The 21,128-nt window shown below is 40.7% G+C and overlaps 1 protein-coding gene across 1 annotated transcript in view; it reads left to right on the top strand.

Moving 5' to 3' along the window:
- Positions 1 to 20,480, top strand: part of AFF2 (AF4/FMR2 family member 2) — a gene marked incomplete in the record, with an annotated part of 408,588 nt that extends 388,108 nt beyond the window's left edge. Inside the window, 3 exon segments of the mRNA XM_034781192.1 lie at positions 3,254 to 3,303; positions 7,583 to 7,797; positions 11,204 to 20,480. Of these exon segments, the coding sequence (XP_034637083.1) occupies positions 3,254 to 3,303; positions 7,583 to 7,797; positions 11,204 to 11,325 (387 nt within the window).
- Between the last annotated feature and the right edge of the window lie 648 nt (positions 20,481 to 21,128).

Genomic DNA, 21,128 nt, shown 5'->3' on the forward strand with positions numbered 1-21,128 from the left:
GACAGGGAATGGGGGGTTAGATTGGTCGGGGGTTCTGGGGGGGCTGTCAGGAGAAGGGGCTGTAGAGAGCGGTTGGGGCAGGTAAGGGACAGGGAACGGGGGGGTAGATTGGTTGGGGGTTCTGGGGGGGGCTGTCAGGAGAAGGGGGTGTAGAGAGCAGTTGGGGCAGTCAGGGGACAGGGAGCAGGGGGGGTTAGATTGGTCGGGGGTTCTGGGGGCAGCTGTCGGGAGAAGGGAGTGTAGAGAGCGGTTGGGGCAGTCAGGGGACAGGGAGCAGGGAGACTTAGATAGGGGGTGGGGTCCTGGGTTAGGGTGGGGGGGGGACAGGTAGGGGGTAGGGGGATTCTGAGGGGGGCAGGAAGTGGGAGGGGGCGGGGCTAGGGCGGCACCCCATGTCCTCTTTTTTGATTGTTGAAATATGGTAACCCTAACTCACACTGCACCACATAAGCCCCACCTTTAACCTCTGCAATGGGAGAGGTGGACAGGATGCTTGTGAGGAGGGATGGAAGTGATCCTGTGTTAAAACCTACAGCCATGCTCTGACCAACTACTGATTCTGACCTGATTCGGATCTCACTTTCCCCCCGTCTGCACTTGACAACTCCCTGCAACTTTAATGGCTTTGTTCCTTGGTCAGCACCTCATCCAAAGCCCTCTGAAGTCATCAGGAGCTCTTCTGTTGACTTTATTGGGCTTAGACCCAACGTTCACTGGCCTAGAATCTTCCATGGAATTTTATTTCCACTTACTTCAAACTTATTCCATGTTGAATTTAGGCTACTGTCTCTTGGGGGAAAAACAGCCTGGCTCTGAAGGAAAATGTTGATAGTTTATATTTTACAGTAGACCATTATTTTTTTAAACATTTCTTTCTAAGAAAAGGCTTTGGGCCCGATTCTCTTTTAGAAGAAGGCCACTTTACCCTGCTCTAGTTGTGTAAAGGGAATTTAAGGTGCATGTAAATATAATTTACTCTCACTTTAAGACCCCTTGACTCTGCCAGAGCAAAGTGGATTTAGAGTAAATAAGAATGAGGCCCATATTTTGAGTAGCAGTTAAAAAATCTCAGAAGTGTTTTTTTAGAGCTTCAGATTGAATGACACAAAAGAGAGACTTCATCTAGTGAAGGTGCTGTGCATTAGTGTAAAATTGGGTAAATGTGCACTAGAAACAGGCTTGAACTGTGTGTGAATTGTATGTTCAGGCTCTCTTTATATTCAAAGTCTAGGAGACTCACATTTAAGAAAGAAAAATGTTAACAAAATATTATTTTCCTATTGCTAGATGATGCTCTCTGTCTTTTATCTTTGCCACAAAGAAGCCATGGTTCAAAGGTTTTCAACAGGGCAGCTGGGAGAGTGCAAAGCTTTTTATTAAATGGTTTGGGTCTTTAAACAGAGCTGTTGTTCAAATTGAAGTTTTGCACACTTTTCAATGTGGAAGGTGACTCACTAGGTCTTAGGGTGACCAGATAGCAAGTGTGAAAAATTGGGATGGGATGGGGCGGGGGGGGGGGAGGAATAGGCACCTATATAAAAAAAAGTCCCGAATATCATGACTGGCCCTATAAAATTGGAACATCTGGTCACCCTACTAGGCCTGCAGTACAGGGACCAGGTCAGGAATTTTTCAACAAAACTTTTTTTCATCAGAAAATACAGATTTATCAAAACCAAAACTGTTTGCAAGACAGGGTCAGTTTAGACAAATTTACTATTTAAAAAACAAAGAAAAAATGTTTCAATATGGTCAGAATGTCTCATGTTGATATTTTACAAAAATGTTCAGTTTTTCAGGTCAAAATGACATTTTGAATTGAAATTTAAATTAATTTTTGTTTTAAAATGTTTAAAAAACTAAAAAGTCAAAATCAAAATGTCATGTTTTAAAATTAACAAAACGAAACATTGGCCTGATTCAATTGTTTTTTGAGATTTTTTTTTTCTTTTTGTTCTGATTTGGGACAAGAGCATTTTTCAAAATCTCAAAAACGTTCATGGGATGGGAAAACTGTTTTCTACTCAGCTCTAACCCACAGCACTCTCCTGATGTTCAGGAGAGCTAATGTCAAGGCTGCTTTTTCATGGTTTGAAGATCTTCCAGATTATTTCAATGATCCCTCTCCTTTGCACGTGTGGACATGCACACAGATATACAGTACACACACCATCTAATCCAAGCCATTCCATTCAGTGTTGACATGTTTAAGGAAATGCAAAGACCACACAAACAAACCAGTGTTTTCTGCTGGATAGTGTTATCTAGTTTGGACAATATTTTCTGAAAGCTATGGTTGAGGAGTGAGGAGAACAAGGTCTTATACTGGGCTACCACTTACTCTCTTTGTGACCTTGGCCCTCACGTGCAAAATGAGTATGAAAGTAATCAAGTGGGTATAATAATAATAATAATTCAAACACTTCACAGAGGTGTTGTAAAGCTTAATTGAATTTTCAGAATGCCTTTTGAAATCTTTGCAGGAAAAGCACTATATACAGTCACTATATAGAGAGAGACTATATAGAGAGGCAACTTGTTACTCGCCTTAGATAACTAAGGCCCTGATTCAACCACCCTTAATGGGAATTGTTGCTGAATAAGATACTATCCAATCTGAGTAAAGCTAGCCAGATCTGGGCTTTATTATTTGTTTGCTTGTGGTAGCACCCACAATATGCTAGGTACTGTGCCAACACAAAAGAGAGAATGGGTAGGGAAGGTGTGTGTTATACACACTATAAAAGCAAGGGAATTCATTCAGATCCCTACAATCAGACTCTTTCTCCCCTCATGTTGTATAAGTATTGCATCACATTCACCTACAATATATAAGATCCCCTAATTCCAAACATCAAACCCCAAGCTTCCTTTGTCTGATGAAAAGCATGCAGATCCCCTGAAGGTGGAAAGCCTTTGAAGAGCTTATTTTGCAGAATAAATTTTAGATAAGGATAATTAAACCACTTCTTTACGAACTGCATCTGATTTTACTGGAGTTTTGGTATATCGAGTCTTTTATCAAGTGACTTTCACACTCCTGATTGGAGCCTACTAATTATCCAACCAGCTATTTTATTATGAGCCTGTAATGTTGGGCTGATATTGTGTATGCACCAGAGCTCTTGCAGCTAAAACAGGAAGTGCCAGGCCTCGTAATCAATATTAATCTGCTTTAAATCTTACTGGCATCTCCTCCTGAACCAACAGAGAATTATCTCCTGTATTTACCTTTTGGTTTTGTTTCTTCCAGAACTCTTCAAAAGCCTCCCAGGCCCCCTCTCCTTGGGGAGGCAATGGAAAGTGAGTATTGCCACTCAATACTTTGTTATGAAAATCCACGGTTAACGGCGGGGGTGGAGACAGGGCCGGCTCCAGGGTTTTGGCTGCCCCAAGAAGCCAAAAAAAAAAAAAAAAAGCCGCGATCGCAATCGTGATCTGCGGCGGCAATTTGGCGGGAGGTCCTTCGCTCCGAGCCAGAGTGAGGGACCGTCCGCTGAATTGCCGCTGAATAGCTGGACGTGCTGCCCCTCTCCGGAGGGTCTGCCCCAAGCACCTGCTTGCCAGGCTGGTGTCTAGAGCTGGCCGTGGGTGGGGAGGAGGAGCGGGATTGTTGTGTTAATCATTCAAAGGTGAAATTCAGCTCTTATATCATACTAAAACTTTACACAATTTGCGGTCACGTTCCAATCACGCAGCAGGACTGAGAAGTTCATATGGGCTGGTACCAAATTCTTTGACAATTTGATCCTTAAGCCAAATGAGGCCCATAAAAATATGTGTTAATTAGATAGCAAGTACCGTGTCATTTCAAGAAGCCAAAGTAAAGTTAACCTCCATTGCAGTGATTTTTTTCAATGATTCGCTCAGTAATGAAACACCAATGAATATTTCATTGATATATGGTAAGTGCTGTTTAATAAAAGTGAAGGCGTAATAGTGGTGAAAATGTGAAGGCACTTAGTCAGCCAATTATCTGAATCTTTATATTAATGCTAAAACACCCTCACCTCCAGTATAAAATCACAGGAATGTGATTATGATCTGATGGTCAATGAAGGTATGGTACCATTACTACCTTACTTTAGCACATGATATATATTGTACGCAGATTCCTCTTGTTCCCTGTTCAGGGCTACGCATGCAAGTCCAGACAAAATTAGTAGGTTGCACTTGTCCACATTTCATGGACCAAATGCTAGCTGGTACCTGGAGACAAGTATAACACCCCCTAAATGGGCAAACTGGTGTGCTTCAGAAGCAGCTCTGATGTGTGGATGTATCCTGGCTAAGGCCAACCAAGAGGGCACTAAATAAACAGACCCTGAGTGAGCAGATGTAAGGGAACTTCCAGAGCTTCACAGCCATCTGAAATGAGAACAGTTCAGTCTATCTTACAGCTCTTCAGATTGTGAGCTTCTCGGAGCACAGATCATCCTTAAATGCTTGCAAAGCACCTAGCACATAGTAAGCACGACTAAAATAAATAATAATAGATGTATGGAGAGACAAGGCACCATGACATTATTTACACGTTTATTCCAGAAGGGACTCCACTCCCCAATATGCAATGTATGGGACAAATTTTGCACCAGCTTCCACCCCGGTAACCCCACTGAGTGCAAACATATTTGCAGTAATTTAGCCCACTACTTCCATTAGACTTCTCTGGGGGGGACATGTAAGGAAACATATGAGTGCCACACCACATCTGGTCTCTTTCCAGATGTGCAAATTGTGCAGTGCTAGATGTTACAGATGTTATAGGTTTGATGCCGAAGTCACTTGATGAAATTCTCTGGCCGGTATTATGTAGGAGGTCAGATTAGATGATCATGATGGTCTCTTCTGGCTTTAAAAAACTGGGTTGAAGGAGAAAATTCTTGCCCAGCCTCTGAACGTAATCAGCTGCCACCCAGAATTTGGCTAGCTATCACTTCCATTTGACAGCTAAACTGATCTGACTGTCTTGCAGCTATGAGTGAGTGAGTAAAAGTGAGTGAGTAAAAGTGCATCTGCTGCGCAATGCCGGCTTCCTTCTTTTATTCAAAGATAGACGCTTTTATCACATAATAAGAACTAAATGTGAGGAGGCTGCTGTTAAAATAGTATACATTATCTCACATACTAAAGAAATGCAGAGAGAGACAATACTGCAGCCTACCCATAGCTGGGCCCTATGCCACCTAGAAATTACGTCATTGGGTCCTCAGAGCAACAAGCAATATCACATTCCACCCTGTAACAAAGTAATGAGATAGAGTTCACACCTATTACTGCGAAAAGAATGGTTCTGGGGCATGGAGTTAGAAATCACACATATCAGCTGATGCCAGACAAGAAGAGGAACATAGACTGGAAGGTATCTCCTGGGTCATTAGTCCAGTCCCCTGCATATAATCCCATTCTCCTATTGGGAGGCTGTTCCAGAACCTTACTCCTTCGATGGTTAGAATCCTCCTTCTAATTTCCAACCCAAATTTATCTGTGACCAGTTTATACTCAAACGCGTATAATACCTAAGGGGAACAGCTCACAGTTTTGGTCCAAAGGAGGCTTTGCAGGCTTTTCTTTTACTTTCAGTTTGGGTGAGTTTGGAGCCCACCTGAGCTTTGATTTGAACAGTCAATTAAGCAAATTTCAGGATTCAAAGCCATGAAAACCTCAGCTTTGTTCCCTGGAAGTTCAGGCCACTTTTGCTGAAAGGGCTGTGAACCTCTGCAAAGTTGGCCCAAGTTCCAGGCTGGCAATGAAACAAATTTTCCCTGGTTTCATTACAGAAATTTTCCTCACCTCAGCTGCAATAAGCATGAGGATAGAGAGATCTAATAGACTTGCCACAGTAATAATGGCACTGCACCTTCCCCTGCACGACAGGCTAGATCCAATGAACAAGGCACTTTATTTGGCTGAAGTGCGTCAGCTTGTTTTAAGTGGCTTTAGCGAAATACTCTCGGTCCCTTTGGATGCTGTATGATTGCTAACTGCTCCCAGACCTAATCAAGTGTAGTTCAGCTCTTCTGTACATTCAAGATGCTCTTCGGAGTATGTTTGGAGACTCAGAAATAAAACATTCATGCTGCAGGATACCCTTCAATATAACCCCTTGGCTGTGCAAATAGCTACTAACTGCTGATGCCATGTGGGTCTCTTGCTATGGAAGAGCTGTGGAGCTCAGCCAGGAGACCCGTTACCGATGATACTCCAGTAGGAGGATGTTTTCTTCCCTTTGGGTTAGGAAAAGTCTAGGTGCAGTATAGGTCACACCAGTACTCAACCCTTCTGTCCATTCTGTTGGGGCAAATTGTTCCTCTAGTCCAGGAGCTACCTGACAGCAGCCAGTATGTGCGAGTTGTGGGGTGTTCTTCACATATTCTTGCCCCCATGCGTAAGTAGGGCCTGATCCAGCACCTATAAAAGTCAATAGGAGGCTTTCAATAGAATATTGTGGGTGATGGCGCAGGTGGAACAGAAGCAGTGCGGTCTGTCAGCTGCTCCCCAACTGGAGCAGTGATAGCTGCCTGACAGGGAAAGGGGCATGGAATCCCCCCTCGGCAACATTTGGCCCCTTTCTTCCATGCTGAGGGGCCCAGAAGCAATTCAGCCTGTATTTAAAGTGTTTTTATGGCAATCCAATGCATTTGTTTAGTTTCAAATGGGGGGGGGAGAGATTTTTGGAACCCTTAATCTTGTTCAAAAAGACCAATTTTCAAGGAGAATAGCTGTGCGTGAGCATTCAGTGCTGTAAAGTCCTAAACATGTGAGATTGCAGTGGATGACCTCCATGCTGCCTGCAGCCAGCAGGTGATTCCTAATTGCTGGTGTTAGAATTAAAAGAAAATCTATATGAGAACATTAGTGCTGCACTAAGTAGGTAACTTAAAACACTGCTCTTTATAAAGCAGTGTGCAGATGAACGGCTGGCAATTAGAAACAAATCTTCATAGCAAGCCTTAAAGAACCCTATAGAGATATTCATAATTGTACAGTACCCTGAGCGCCTAATACTGCTCCGCGGGGTGCTTTTAAGAATTGCACTTTGCTTATTGTGGTGACTGTATTTGTAGCAAACTGTCATTGTGGTTTCCACAAAATTCTTTGATAATAATAAGCCAATATTACACATTGAGTGTTTTCTAACTGCCAATAGTAGCTTCTGGCAGCAGGTAGAAAAATCATTACAGTTATGAGATACTTCTTTCTCTGAAAGATTGCTATATTTGTCAGAGGTGGTTTTTTTTTAAATAACAGGTTCATTTGTGTGGGGAATTAAAGCCCTTTTTAATTTCAATCAGTCCCAGTTTATACATCTCTCCTGTCTTGTAAAGCAGGAGATCGCCACTGCCCATCTCCTCTGGACTGGGTCTAGATTTGATGTTAAGGTTCCAAGTCTGCTGGGGAGAGAAATGAAGCAGGGTGACCAGATGTCCCGATTTTATAGGGACAGTCCCAATGTTTGGAACGTTGTCTTATATAGATGCCTAATACCTCCCACCCCGTCCCGATTTTTCACACTTGCTATCTGGTCACCCTAAAACAAAGTGATGTGGGCGTGAGAGTAATTCTCCTTTCTTTTCTCCAGGAGCACAGAGACTCCATCCCCCATGTCTCTCAGTCCATCTCCAGTCAGTTCTGTAGGGAGCAGTACAGGCACTGCTGGGTCCTCGTCAGCAGGAACCATCACCATCCCCCAGCGCATCCACCATATGGCTGCCAGCCATGTAAATATCACCAACAACGTCTTGCGGAGCTACGAGCACTGGGACATGGCCGACAAACTGACTAAGGAGAACAAAGGTGGCTTGTTCAGTTTCTTCCTTTTGCTATCTGAAATGCAATTATTATTTGAGTTAGCATTGGGGATTGAACCCAGGGTCTCCTGAGCTCAGAGTATAAGCCTCTACAGTTTGAGCAAACGGACCAAGTCCCCTTGCTGGGGATAGTAGCCAACTCATATCATCTGTGTATCAAGCACAGCAGGGGGGTCGTGTAACACACACTGAACAGTGCGTTATAAGAGCAGCTGGCAAATAACTGAACAAAGATTGTGCCCCGAGTGATGCCTGCTTCTGAGTCGGTGAATAAGTTCCCCCTTTCAGCCTCTCACAGAGTATTGAGGCTCTTTTCCTATTGCTGTCGTCATCCAGTAAAGATTACCCAAATGTTAGCTAGGGTAATAAGTGAACATTAGATGTTCTATTTGTTCACTTGTGAGCCTGATTATGACACATTCGCTGGAAACCATGACCTTGACTTTCCTAAGATCAGTCTGCGATTCAGTTAATTTATTCAGATCCAGCATAAGTCTTTACCATGGTTGACTCAGAGCAGTGCTGGCAAGCAGTTCGTGGCTGGTTTACAATGACTTCAATGAAGTTGGAGGGGGGTGTAATTAAAGGTTAAATTTGGCTCACTAGGGACAAGCCATAGATGGCCAGCACATCCCTCAGCCCGCGCCACTTCCCACAGCCTCCATTGGCCTGGAGCGGTGAACCGCAGCCAGTGGGAGCTGCGATCGGCTGAACCTGCGGACACGGTAAACAAACCAGCCTGGCCCACCAGGGGGCTTACCCTGGCGGGCTGTGTGCCAAAGGTTGCCGATCCCTGCCATAGACCATCATTCAGGTTGAAATAAATGGCAGAGCTCCCGTGGACTTCATTAGTGCAGGAACAGGACCTAACTGGACAATGTTCTGCTCATGATTTGCTCATCTCGTTAGAGCAGAATAAAGTCTTATACAGGTGCCTGCAGGTCGACGTTGCTCCCATTAAACTCAATGGCAAATTTCCACTGACGTTAGTGGGAGCAAGGTCGGGTCTTGTAGCGTTCTACCTTGGAATGATAACTAGAACCAGGGACAATACTAAAGTACATATCAAGGCCTCCCCACCATTTCCGGTGTTAATATACATTAGTAAATTTGCTAGCAGTTCAATCATTTGGGATTTTTTTCTGTAGTTGCATCCATTTTCAAAACATGCTGAAGTAATTCCTTTTCAAATGTGCTGCAGAATTTTATCAGTGGCAATGCAGAAGGGTGTTCAGATAGGAGAATGAGATGACAATAATCGTGTAATTAGCTCTGTGTGTTGTGGAGTTGTTAAATGTTCTGCTGGATATTGAATCAAAATAGCTCGGGCATTCAGCCAGCAGACAGAAAATGTACCCAGCAAATGTTGTTATCAATCCCAGAGCTGGATGGGGAAGAAGCTGCTGAATCTCATTTTGCATCTTTATGCCCCACTCTCTTCTTTGTTCTCATTTTGATTTATGTTCAAATGAGCCTGGTCCTACAAATGCCTTATGAGAGTAATCCCTATTCACATGAGTAGACCCATTGACTTTAGTGGGACTAGTTGCATCAGTAAGGGTTTCTCACATGAGCAAGATTTAGAGGATTGAGCCCCTAGTCTTAAATTTCTTTCCTTTTCTTTCCTTTTTTCACAGTCTGCAGTGGACACAAAGCTTGTGTTGCTGTTTAATTTCATTTTGATATTAGAAGCCATTGAAGGGAAAAATGAAGTTTACAGCACTTCATATTGTGTCCTATTTTGCATTCTGGGCAGAGAGACACATTTTCTAGTTAAATATTAGCTTAAAATGCATATTTGAACACTATTATACTATAATTTGAAAAATTGGGTACAAATAAAAGATAAATGTTAATATAAGTTTTTCTACTATAGCCACTTTGTTGAAATCTACAGGTTTTAAATATTTTGCATGACAAAATGTCTTTGATGGGCAAATAATTAAAATATTTCAACATGAGAAATAACAGTTTCATGAAAACTAGCTTCAATAATAATAGTTATTAGTGGTTTTCATTTGTAGATCTCAAAGCTTTGTGCAAAAGTCATTGTTAGAGCTGATCAAAGCATGTTTTGTTGGTTGGTTGATTGTTTTGTTTTCCCTGCAGATAATTTCAAATTTTTGGTGAACAGTCAAAATCTGAAATATTTCCAGTTGGAAATGCCCCCACTGTGCATCATGGGAGTTGTAGTTCAAGTGTCTCATATTTCCACTCTCCTCTATGGGACAGGCTCCCTAAATGGACTACATCTTCCCCTTTTCAGTGTAGACGTACCCTTACTTGAGTATTATGGAATCAGGGCTGTTTTAATACACATTGCATCATTTTTCCCTCAAGGAGAAACCTATCACATCTATAGCTATTTAAGTCTGTTTGATCCAGTAAGTTTCAGTCTAATGTTCTTTCATATAGGTTTAGTTAGTTACTTCGGCTTGTAGCATGCTAGATAAGTGTTTTCGGATGGGAAACTGAAATTAGACTTTAAAAAAAGTTTTGACATTTAAAGAAATTATTATTTATTTGAACATACAATCGTGCAGATCACTGGAATGTTGGCAAGACTGGATTTTTTCACTCCTAATTCTGTTGATTTCACTTGGTGGGAAAAAGACATAGGAAGGAAGATTAAAGTACCTGATAGTTGCCATTTCTTTACATACCTGGTGATATCCCTAAGCTTTTTTTATGCGTACCTCCAGCCATACTGCTTTGTTCTGGAATACAGTCGTATCTAACCAGGTGATCAGGTTGTTTGCAGTGTTGTTGTAGCCATGGCGATATCAGGATATGAGACAGACATGGTAGATAAGGTAATATCTTTTATTGGATCAACTTCTGTTGGTGGAAGGGACAAACTTTCGAGATTCACAGAGCTCTTGTTCAGGTCTGGTGAAGAGCAAAATACAAGTTGGGACACATTGTTAAGCATAAGGCGTTAACACATGTTGTGGGAAATCACTTCAAATGAAGTGGGCAATTGAGAATTAGATCGTTAAACATAAGGGGGTCACACATGCTGTAGGACAGTGGTTCTCAAAGTCGGTCCGCCGCTTGGTCAGGGAAAGCCCCTGGCTGGTCGGGCCAGTTTGTTTACCTGCCACATCCGCAGGTTCAGCCGATCGCAGCTCCCACTGGCCGTGGTTCGCTGCTCCAGGCCAGTGGGGGCTGTGGGAAGGGCGGCCAGCTCATCCCTCGGCCCATGCCACTTCCCGCAGCCCCCATTAGCCTGAGATATCGTATCAAGAATCACTCATGTATGCTGGGTCTGCAGGTTCCTGAACTTCTGAGAACTCACTAGTTGCTTCATAACCACTGAGCATGAAATAATCGTTAATTAATGTATTTCTGCGCAGTTACCTGAAACAATGACTCCATTTCCTGTGTTACAGAGTTCTTTGTAGACCTGGACTCAGTCATGGGACCATTAACACAACACAGCAGTATGACCAGTCTGGTCCGTTACGTTCGACAAGGACTTCACTGGCTCCGCATGGAGGCGCATTTGTTGTAGTGACTGCTGCCCTCTTCATAACATCCCCATCGGTCTACCTCTACCAGCGCACAGACGATCACTGGTGGAACTCCGCTCATTTCTGGAACTTGATTCATGTAACTTCATTTTTATTGCCTTTTTTGATATCTTATCTATTGGAAGTAGAAGTCACCATAAATGGAACTTATGACTCAAGAGCAGTATGTGTTGTACCATCTAATCATTTTTGACAATTTCTATGCCTTGCGTCTCCTGGATCCTGCTATCCTTATGTGCTTTATGGAACGGTACATTCCCTGCAGTATTGTTTTAAGTCGACACTGCCTTCAAGTGAAAATAAAAAAAGCACTTTGAGAAGATATGGATTCCTGAGAAATAGTACAAAACGTCTTAAATATATGAGGGTATATACAAAAATTCTCTTCTGAAATAAATTAGCAGAAGTTATAGCCATTCACTCAGAATTGTCCTCTGAACCCAAGCCAAGCTGTTCACTGCTTAGTTCTGGCATCGTTACCTGCAACTGTTTATTGCTAAGATTTCCTACTTTATATAGGCCTGATCTCTAAAAAAGGACTCTGGACATCTTATAGGTATGTAGCGTAAAATCACCAAAGGCGTTAAGAGATAAAAGATTGGGAGGAATGATTAAAGAAAGATGCCACACTACGCAATGAGGTTTTGATATTCTTTTCTGTTTATTGTTGGCTTAACAGTTTAAGTGGGCAGAACAAGGCAGTTCATTAGGCAATTTCAAAATGTTAGCTTTCATAGTCTTAGCTACCATTCATGTACTCCATCGGTGAATTTTCTTTCAGTCCTACTGTTTGGTCTCAAGCAAATATTCCTCCATGATTTTTCTTGGCAAAAGATTCTCCTCTTGCATAGCGACTCAGTGACAGCACGTCTTAACAGGAGTGCTACATTATAAACACTGATATTGTATGTGAAAGTATGGATTCTTGATGAGATTCGCTAGTAATTTAACTGACTGCTGCTGAGGCACTTCTAACGCCCTGTGGCATTAATTTACACCTGTTTTGTTGATTTCAAAGCTTTAGAAGCAGACAGTATTATCTTACTTTCTTGAAAACAATGAAAAATTAAAGGAAATCACTAGATTTACCCAAAAGCAACATATTTGCTTCATAATGGTCATGAATACTTCAGTCTCCCTATTCTCCAAATTACCCATTTTCCAAGTTCCATTTTTATTTAACCACGCTGTCCTATTTTGACCATTCCTTTAACGCATGCATAATCATGAGACAATTCAGAGAAAATTTCAAAGCAATCTTGAATAAATGAGACCATTTCATTCACTCATTCTTTTTCTTCTAAGCTGCGCTGCTCTCGTGGCAGCCCTGCAGGAAGCAATGGTGCATGAAACAAAACAAAATGAATTTATATCGGTAATTCACAAGACTTTAAATGGCCTCATATCATTCTTGATGTAATGCCGGCACACCTTATCAAACTGTAAATTTCATTTATATAAACAAAAAAAAAACCCTCCCGGCAATGTAAATATCATTCTGTGTCACATCTCACTGAAATAACACGACAGGTGTATTAAGTATCATCCAGACATTATTTAATTGTAATTGCCTTTTGATATATAAGCCTGTATATCCTTTAATCGGGCAAGATATTAGATTCTACTCACTGGATTGTGACCAGGACAAATTTGCATTTAAAAGGTTCAGACGGCTAGGTTTTTAAAACAGGCCTTGCACATTTCCAATAAGGATTGTGCCCAATCCATATTTTAAGATAAACTTCTCTTTTTAAACAATTGTGTATTAGCTCCTATTAATAAATACCTTTAAAAATTCTATAAGTTCCACAGCAAGGTCTTGTAAATGTAGCCAGGGTGGGAAGTATTTCATTAGATAAATCATGCTGATAGGGTAGTCTATAAAGGACAGAACATACATATCCTGGCTTATTTTCACATTCCTGTTACTACAGTAAACGTGCCCTTATCTGTTCTTTGAGGGGTTCATTAACATGGCTGAAACATGAATCCAAAAGAACTTATCATGCTGATTCTGGCCCCTTTCTCTAATGAATAAAACCAGGATAGCAAGAACCCTCCATAAACATAAAAAGAAGGTAATTTTTCAAACATGCACCTTTTTTTTAACAAATGAGCGTAAGTGTTTCTGATAACTGAAGTATTGATAGGTTGGTTGTGACCTAAGTTTTCCATTCTCTTTGTAAGGCCTCTCTTATTGGATTGACTAACTATTCCGCCTAATTAAGAACATTGTTATCCCTTCTTATTTTAACGTAGACTGAAATCCTAGCCTGCCATGGATTTACGAAGGATATATATACGTCTTGAAATACAATCTTCAGAGACATGACTGTTCAAAGAGTCAGCTACCCTCCCCGAGTCAGGGTATTATCTTTCCCTTGTTGCTTGTAGTAAACAGACGCCTATCTCAAAATTTAACATACATTCACATCTCCTTTACCTAGACAGCTTAGAGAGTTAGCCCACCTGATTTTACCTCCTGTGACTTAGTTTGAAATGTATGTTGAATCAATGGTACGATTATAATAAGTCCAGCAGTCAAGCCTAGGATCACAAGCCAACATACTATTTAGCGGTCTTGTTTCAAAAGCAGCTTAGAAACAAATTAAATATGGAGAGTGAATTACCTTCTTATCCTTGGGGATGATGCTTCTTTTGAGTTAGTTATTAAGGATTATTGCACTTTTATAGGCACTATATTCATCACCTTTCAAATTGTAACATGGCATCTTCATGGAGTAATTTTACTCTTGAAATTATTATTTTACGTAGATTTCATTGAATGAAATTGTTTGCTTGTTTTGAAGGGGAAGCATTTTGATGTATGAGGAGGTATCTGCTTGGGCTTTTTCTCTGTCACGCTGTCAGAAATGCCAACCTCAGGCATTCAAAGATCATGTGTGAGGCCCCCAAAATTATGAGGCTGTCTTCAAAATCATGAGGTTTTTTTCACAGCATATTTTGTGTTCCTTTTATTTGTCTTATCATTGCTGAGTCTTTAAGCAACATTCAAGTCATGTTTTCAAGCTTTCCTCCATAACCATGAAAACTAGAAATATCCTTTTTTTTAAATGAAAGCTGGGATGCTCATGCAATTTCCTGATACCTGCAGCTGGGTTTTCAGAAAGACACCAAATATTGCAAGACTCATGATAACATTGCAAGAGGTGGCCTGTTAAATGATGTGTAGATCAGTATGCGTAGCACTATGATAAAGGGAACACACACGCTAAGGACTAACGTCTAAAATATTGGGGATCCATCAGCACTAAATGACAGTGCAGCAAAGTCCAAAGTGCTTGAGCAAGGTTCTTACACCTTGTTGTGGGCTTCATTGGTCTTAAATGGTGTGTATGGCCTTGTACCTACTCTGAGAACAGTATGTATCTCCAGCCACATGATGTTCAATAAGGAACTGAGGTCCATAGTAGTAGATGTCCTTGAGAGGAAAGCTTAGGAGAGCTACCATATGCCTCATATGGTCCCATCAGTTGCTAGCCTGAAATATAGGGCTAGCTTTTTCTAGGGCACTTCTCACTCAAGAAAACTTCCTTTGCAAGTAGGGAAAGTATGGACCCGATTACAAATTGCAGGATTTGGTCCACTGTTCATACTTTTTTAGCTTTGCTTATTTAAATTTTTTTTTAAAAATCTGGATTTTTATTTTTTTCTAGTTGAGCTTGTCATTTTATTGCTAGCATTTGGTGGCATCCTTCCAGGCATGTTTCTCAGAGTTGAATTTTGCCCTCTTCTTGTTGTTGCATGGCCTTTGGACTCTTGATCACTTAATAAGCTCAGTGTGTAAATACTGATTGTTTTATTTATAGATGACCTCATTGGAAAGATAGGGGAGGTCTGTTGTCTTTAAAAAGACTCAAGGTCAAGGGCTTTGGTTCCTTCTTATGAAACAAAATGATCGGCATCCTCGTTTAGTACATAAAATGCTAACTCTGAACCTTTAGCTAGAATTAATTTCTGGGATGCTTCTAAATTATTCTTCCCTAAAAACTTTTTGACCAACTTTTAGCTACTTCGATGGAAATATTTTTGTCATGTTGTTTTTGTGGGTATTTAATTCTATTTTTTTTAACAAATTATTATTTCAGGGAAAGCAAGCTTAAAAGGCTGAAAGGCTCAGTTGCAACAATGGGACCTTTTAATAAATGTTTGGAGATGTAAGAAAAGTTCGATTACAAGGAAGTGAGCAGTGAGCTTCCTGGATGACGCATTACTTTTATGTGGTAGTGGGGATATTAATGTGTCCCTCTGTAGAAAAGGGCCCTTACTCCCAGTCAGATAATGTGCACCATTCTCTTGTCCCAAGCAAACTGAAGTACAGTAGAAAGCAACGGCATCTGCATGGGCTTGATCCTGCATTCATTGAAATCAATGGCAAAGCTCCCATTGACTTTCATAGTGCAGGATCAGGTCTTATATGCATATTCCATCAACATACCATAGGGAGTATTTGCTGTGCTTGCTCAGACCATCAGGCCATCCAGTATCCTTCCTCGAGCAGTGACCAGGGCCTGACACGTCTGAGGAAGGCAAAAAAAGTCTCAATACACCCATAATACTGCACATTAAACATATTGTGTGCGTATCATCTAGCTGTGCAGGCCCCACCCACTGAGGTGCTGTTATAGAACATGAAAGGGCTTTTGAATTGCTAGAAAGTCTGCCTAATATTATTGTATTTCGGTGAGCATTTTGGAGAAGGAAAGATTGCAAGAAAGTTTTAAAAATAAGGGCCACTCCACCATCCTCCACCATCCTTGCACCATTTGCACATTTTACTTTATGTAGCATTTAATGGTCAAATGTGTGCCCTCTAGAGGTGATTTTTATAAAGGCAAATAAATAAGATAAATCATGTTAGTACTGGAAGGGGTCCATTTCCTGACCTCCTACACTTCCGTAACAGAAAACCTGGTTTTGTCCAGTTTTTGTACAGTGTCTAGCACAATTGGGGTCCTGGTCCTTGACTGAGGTTCCTAGGCGCTATGATAATACAAATAATAAATAAGAAGACCCATAGACACAAAAACATATCCAGGCATTTTGTATTGTCTAATAATATATAGGCTAAGTGCTCAGAGCAACCAATGTTTTCCCCTGGTTAAAGTTCAGTTATAGTCATGTTTCTGGAGGTCTGTTACACAGCCTGTCTCCAAGTTTTACTCTTGACAGCTTTATTTAGCTAGCACTTTTCAGAGCGGTTTGATTTATTTTGGGGGAGGTCTTCTGATAACAACATGCCCGATTCTCATCTCGCACCAGTTTAAATCCATTGAAGTCAAAGGGCCTGATTTGGCTCTCACGCAGCATGTGACGCAACAGGTTAACACTGGCAGAAATGAGTGCCGTTTCAAACAAAAGGAGTTATGGACTAAACCTGGTTCTAGATGAGAACCTTACTGTGTCAGAAGATAGTTTATGAGAAATACCATGAAGATGACTTGTCCTTGGAATCAGAGGGTACATAGAAATATGTATGGCAGCTCTGTTACATGTTCCTCATGGTAGAAATGTGAAGCACTGTTTAATGAAATTGGAAACCTACTGAAGAAGGGGTGACTTCATGAGTGTGAATTGGACTGAATTGGACCTGTTTGTACATCCTTGAAAAGGGGATTTATTATTATTGCTATGCCTGATGAAACATGTTGGCTGTGATATTATGTCATGAGAAGGCCTTGTGCACCACAAGCTGGTCTGATGTATTAACCTGCCTTACTGTGTGGCTCCGTGACACAGTGCACTAACACTGTCATTACAGTCACTTTCTTGTAGCAAGGTCATTTTTTCCCCCACAGAACTTCACCAAGGACTGAGTCCAGGGACCCAGAAACCAGCCCACATAGCAGTCTGTGGCCTGGGTACCTCTGGCATAGGTAGATGAAGAAGCCCCACCCCCAGCCTCACCCCTCCCCCAGACTATGGAGCAGCTGCAGATGATGAGGGTACTTGAACCCTTTCAGTGATATTAACCAATGAGCAAGATGAGCAAGATTTGTGTGTGAACCAGTTCGGGTCTTTAATTCTACTTCACTGTAATCTGAGTTCCACTATATGCAAATTCCCTCTACTTCCCGTATTGGGCTTAATTCTACTCGCCATAGCAACAGCTTTGCACTGGTGGAACTTCATTGACCTAAATGGAGTTACTCCTGATTTAGAGCCGTATCAGTCAGAGAATCAGGCTCCTAAATGAGTTTCATTATAAAAAATACTTAGGGAAATGTTACTAATAATTTAGGGCTAAAACCCACATTACATACTGGGGGCCAAATGGTTCTCTGACCAACACCAGTGGCATCTAGAGCAACTCAAATGACTTCAGTGGAATTCACTGGTCCAAATTCTGGTCTTATTTTACACTTAATAATGGAGTGATTGAGATCAACATTGGGCTCATTGTACCAGACCCTCAACTAGTTTAAATCAGTTACTTCAGCGGCAGAGCTTCTATATCATGATGCCAACTTTTCCCAACCTAGCACTACAAATTTCCCAAATCTGGTGAAAAATTCCCAGATAAAGTTTTTTACAGTGCTTCTATAGCCTGGGAAATTGCCCCAAACCTGGGAATTTGTGAGTAAAATGTTTCAAATTGGGAATTTTCATTCAAACATTTTACTCAAAAATTCCCAGATTTGGGGAAATTTCCCAGGCTATAGAAGCACTGTGAATCAGCGGAGCTACCACCAATTTTCACTATACCTTAGGATCTGACGCACTGAGTTCACTTTGGTTCCCTCTGGATTTACACTGGTGGATCTGTAAGGAGACTTTATTTGCGACCAGCCCATAAACGTACTCAGCCCCTACTTAGGTCAAAGAACTTTGACTTCAGTGGGATATAAGTTCGAGGTAGATCAGCAGGGATTTGACCTACTGGCAGGATGCATTTACTCCAAAATTTTTCAATGAACTGACTAGCTGGCAACAGCAAACACTTTCTGTTGTTCATGAAAACCAGAATACAAGATCCTCACCTGATCCAAGTTGGTGCAGCTCTATTGACTTCAATGGAGCTATTCCAATATACACAGGCTGAGGATCTGGCCCATAAACCCAAATCTTTTTTTATTTTTGGCCAACATATCTCTGTGCAGGTTAACTCCTAAAGCTTTATCATCACGCTTCTTGTTTATTGACCATGCTAATGAAGCGATTGTGTTTTGTCTGTAAGGAAATGGACTTGGCAAAGCAATGAAATCTAGAGTACTTTGTAAAGCTGCATTAGGCCACACAGTCTGGAAGAAGTATCATCCAAACCGAGAATAACTCAACAGCTAGGGCCGTACTACATTTTGTCTGATGTCGTTACGGTTTTCACTCTGCGCTTCCCCCGCTGATTTTTACATAGGAAGTGAACAACAATTGTAGGTTTCTGAAAATTATCAGCCACATCCCCAGATGCCTTCCGTCCAGGTAGCTGCATTGATGGCAGAACTGATTTACACAGCCTGAACTGGGCCTGTCTAGTTGTACAGCCTGTGCTGTATGAACGAAGTGCAGCTTTGCAAATATATACACAAGCTGTTAAACTATTTTGAGCAGCCGATAATCGCTGCTAAAAGAATCGGAGGTGAATTTCTGCCTGCAGTCTAGTCCTGCAGAGTGTTTTGTTTTGAGCTAAAATGCAAGATGCAATTTCATTCCCCCTCACTTTAAATATTTACTGGCATCAGCATTAGCTTACATAGAAAAATGGCAAATACATTCAGATGTCTCAGAAATCCTCGCAGTATAAAGATGGAATCTGTTACTCCTGCTCAAAGGCATTGCAGAGGGTTGAAGTGTATTTTCTAAGCCAAATGAGTTTTGTATAGTTAAAAACGATTGAAAATATTTATGAAGGGCCCGATTCTGCAATTCTTACTTACACTGAGCACTTTAATCCACAATTAGTTCCAATTACATCAGTGGAGCTAACTACAAGCAGACTAAATTACTGCTCAGCATTTGGATGGCAGAATTAGGCCCTAAATAAGTTACTCGGATGCAATCAGGAGTTTAATTTTAGCCATATATGTCATGTGAGGACACTCATAAACTCGATGTCCATTTTATCCAAACTGACAGTCCCAGTAATTCCACAGACTATTGTATATTTTATTCCTTCATGTATTTTTGTGGCATCTCTGGATTGCATATCTTCTACTGAATCTGAAATGCTCTTTTAAGAAAAAAAAAATCAATGTTCATGAGGCCTAGGACATATCATTGCAAAGTTTGAAAACAGATTTAAAGATCTGGTTAGTTTTGTTTTAACTATAAGCCATCTTTTGGGTTGTGTTTTGACTTTAGCTGTAGCAATCCCACGCCCATTGTTTTTAAAATGGTACAGTTCAGATTAAGTTTTCTGGTTGCTGAAAAACTGAATAAAATGACTAAAGTATGGGAAAAGTAATAATGGCAAACTAAAGGGATGTTTGTTCTTTCTACGTGTCTTGTTTTTTACCTGCTAGTGTTGGGATTAGTCTAGAAAAATGTGTGATTTTTCACCTCCATCTCTGACTATTGTGGCAAAACGCTCAAATTTGTCTTTTGTGTTTGTTGGGGTTTTTTTGTTTGTTTTGGGTGGGATTTTTTTGTATGTGTAGAAGTAACCAAAATATCAGGAACATTTATATACCCTCTGTTCTGGTTACTGGCCATTATGACATCATGAAGACCTCTTGGTCTTCCTACCAAAGTCAGATTTAACTTCTACCTTGATGTTCTTCTCAATTAGCCATTGAAATTAGATTGTAATTTACTAAATACCCCTTTAGCTTGCATTCTTACTTTTGATTTACTATTGAACTAGCCTTCTTTGTGTGTGTGCAAATATCATATCCATAATCCCTGCAATCCCACAAGGTGTCTTTGTTCTCAACAAGCATGTTATTCTTGTAAAGTTTTACGTATAAGTTAAGATGTTTTGTACAGACCAAGGTAACTGTTAAAATGTCAAGCAATTACTGAAATGTTGTATAGTTATAAAGGTTTGATTTCTTTTGCTTTATATGTATAAAATTGTATCCTGCCTGTTTTGCTTTGTATTTCCAATGTGTTGCACAATTATGCATTTTGTTTACATTTTGTTCCTTCTTAAATAACAGTAATACTTTATGTACAAACATTTTAAATGTACTTTTGTTGTTTTTAAACACAATGTCTCTATATAAATAATATTGGTTGAACTGGTACATTTGTGTCTCTCATAGAGGGGTTAATTATACTGCCAGTGCATTGAATTATTTAAAAAAAACAGTAAAATAAAATTTTTATGAAAATGTAACCCATTTTATAGCTATAAATTATTCTGCATTAAGCTATTTTCTCATTCCTCTCCCGGGATACAATAAGTGTGAGTTCTGGTAAGCACAGTTTGCAGGAGAGTTTTCATTGTTTTTAATTTTTAAAGAATTCATTTGAGTCGTTATGCAGAACTAAAGTGATTCAATATTGTGGAACTACATTTTGCTGATGCCATTTCTGGCAAAATAAGGAGTGTGGCACACCCTCCCGGGAACATCCGCAAGATGGTGGGAAAGGATTCTGTCTACCCCAACCCAATCCTAAATGGCTAAGGAACCAGTCTGAAAAGAAATGAGTTTCAAAATTTGCTGACAACCAGCACAGGGCTTAAGCACAAATTTAATGGTGCACTTAAATGTACTGGCCTTCTGCACAGGGGTGAGTTTCATCCCAGGGGCTCACTAGGCCTGGCCCAGACCCGGAAACGCCAGGCTTTATAGCCTCATTTCAAAATAGCCCAAGGATTCAG

The sequence above is a fragment of the Trachemys scripta genome, chromosome 9 (assembly GCF_013100865.1).
Source record: "Trachemys scripta elegans isolate TJP31775 chromosome 9, CAS_Tse_1.0, whole genome shotgun sequence".
Lineage (NCBI taxonomy): Eukaryota > Metazoa > Chordata > Testudines > Emydidae > Trachemys > Trachemys scripta.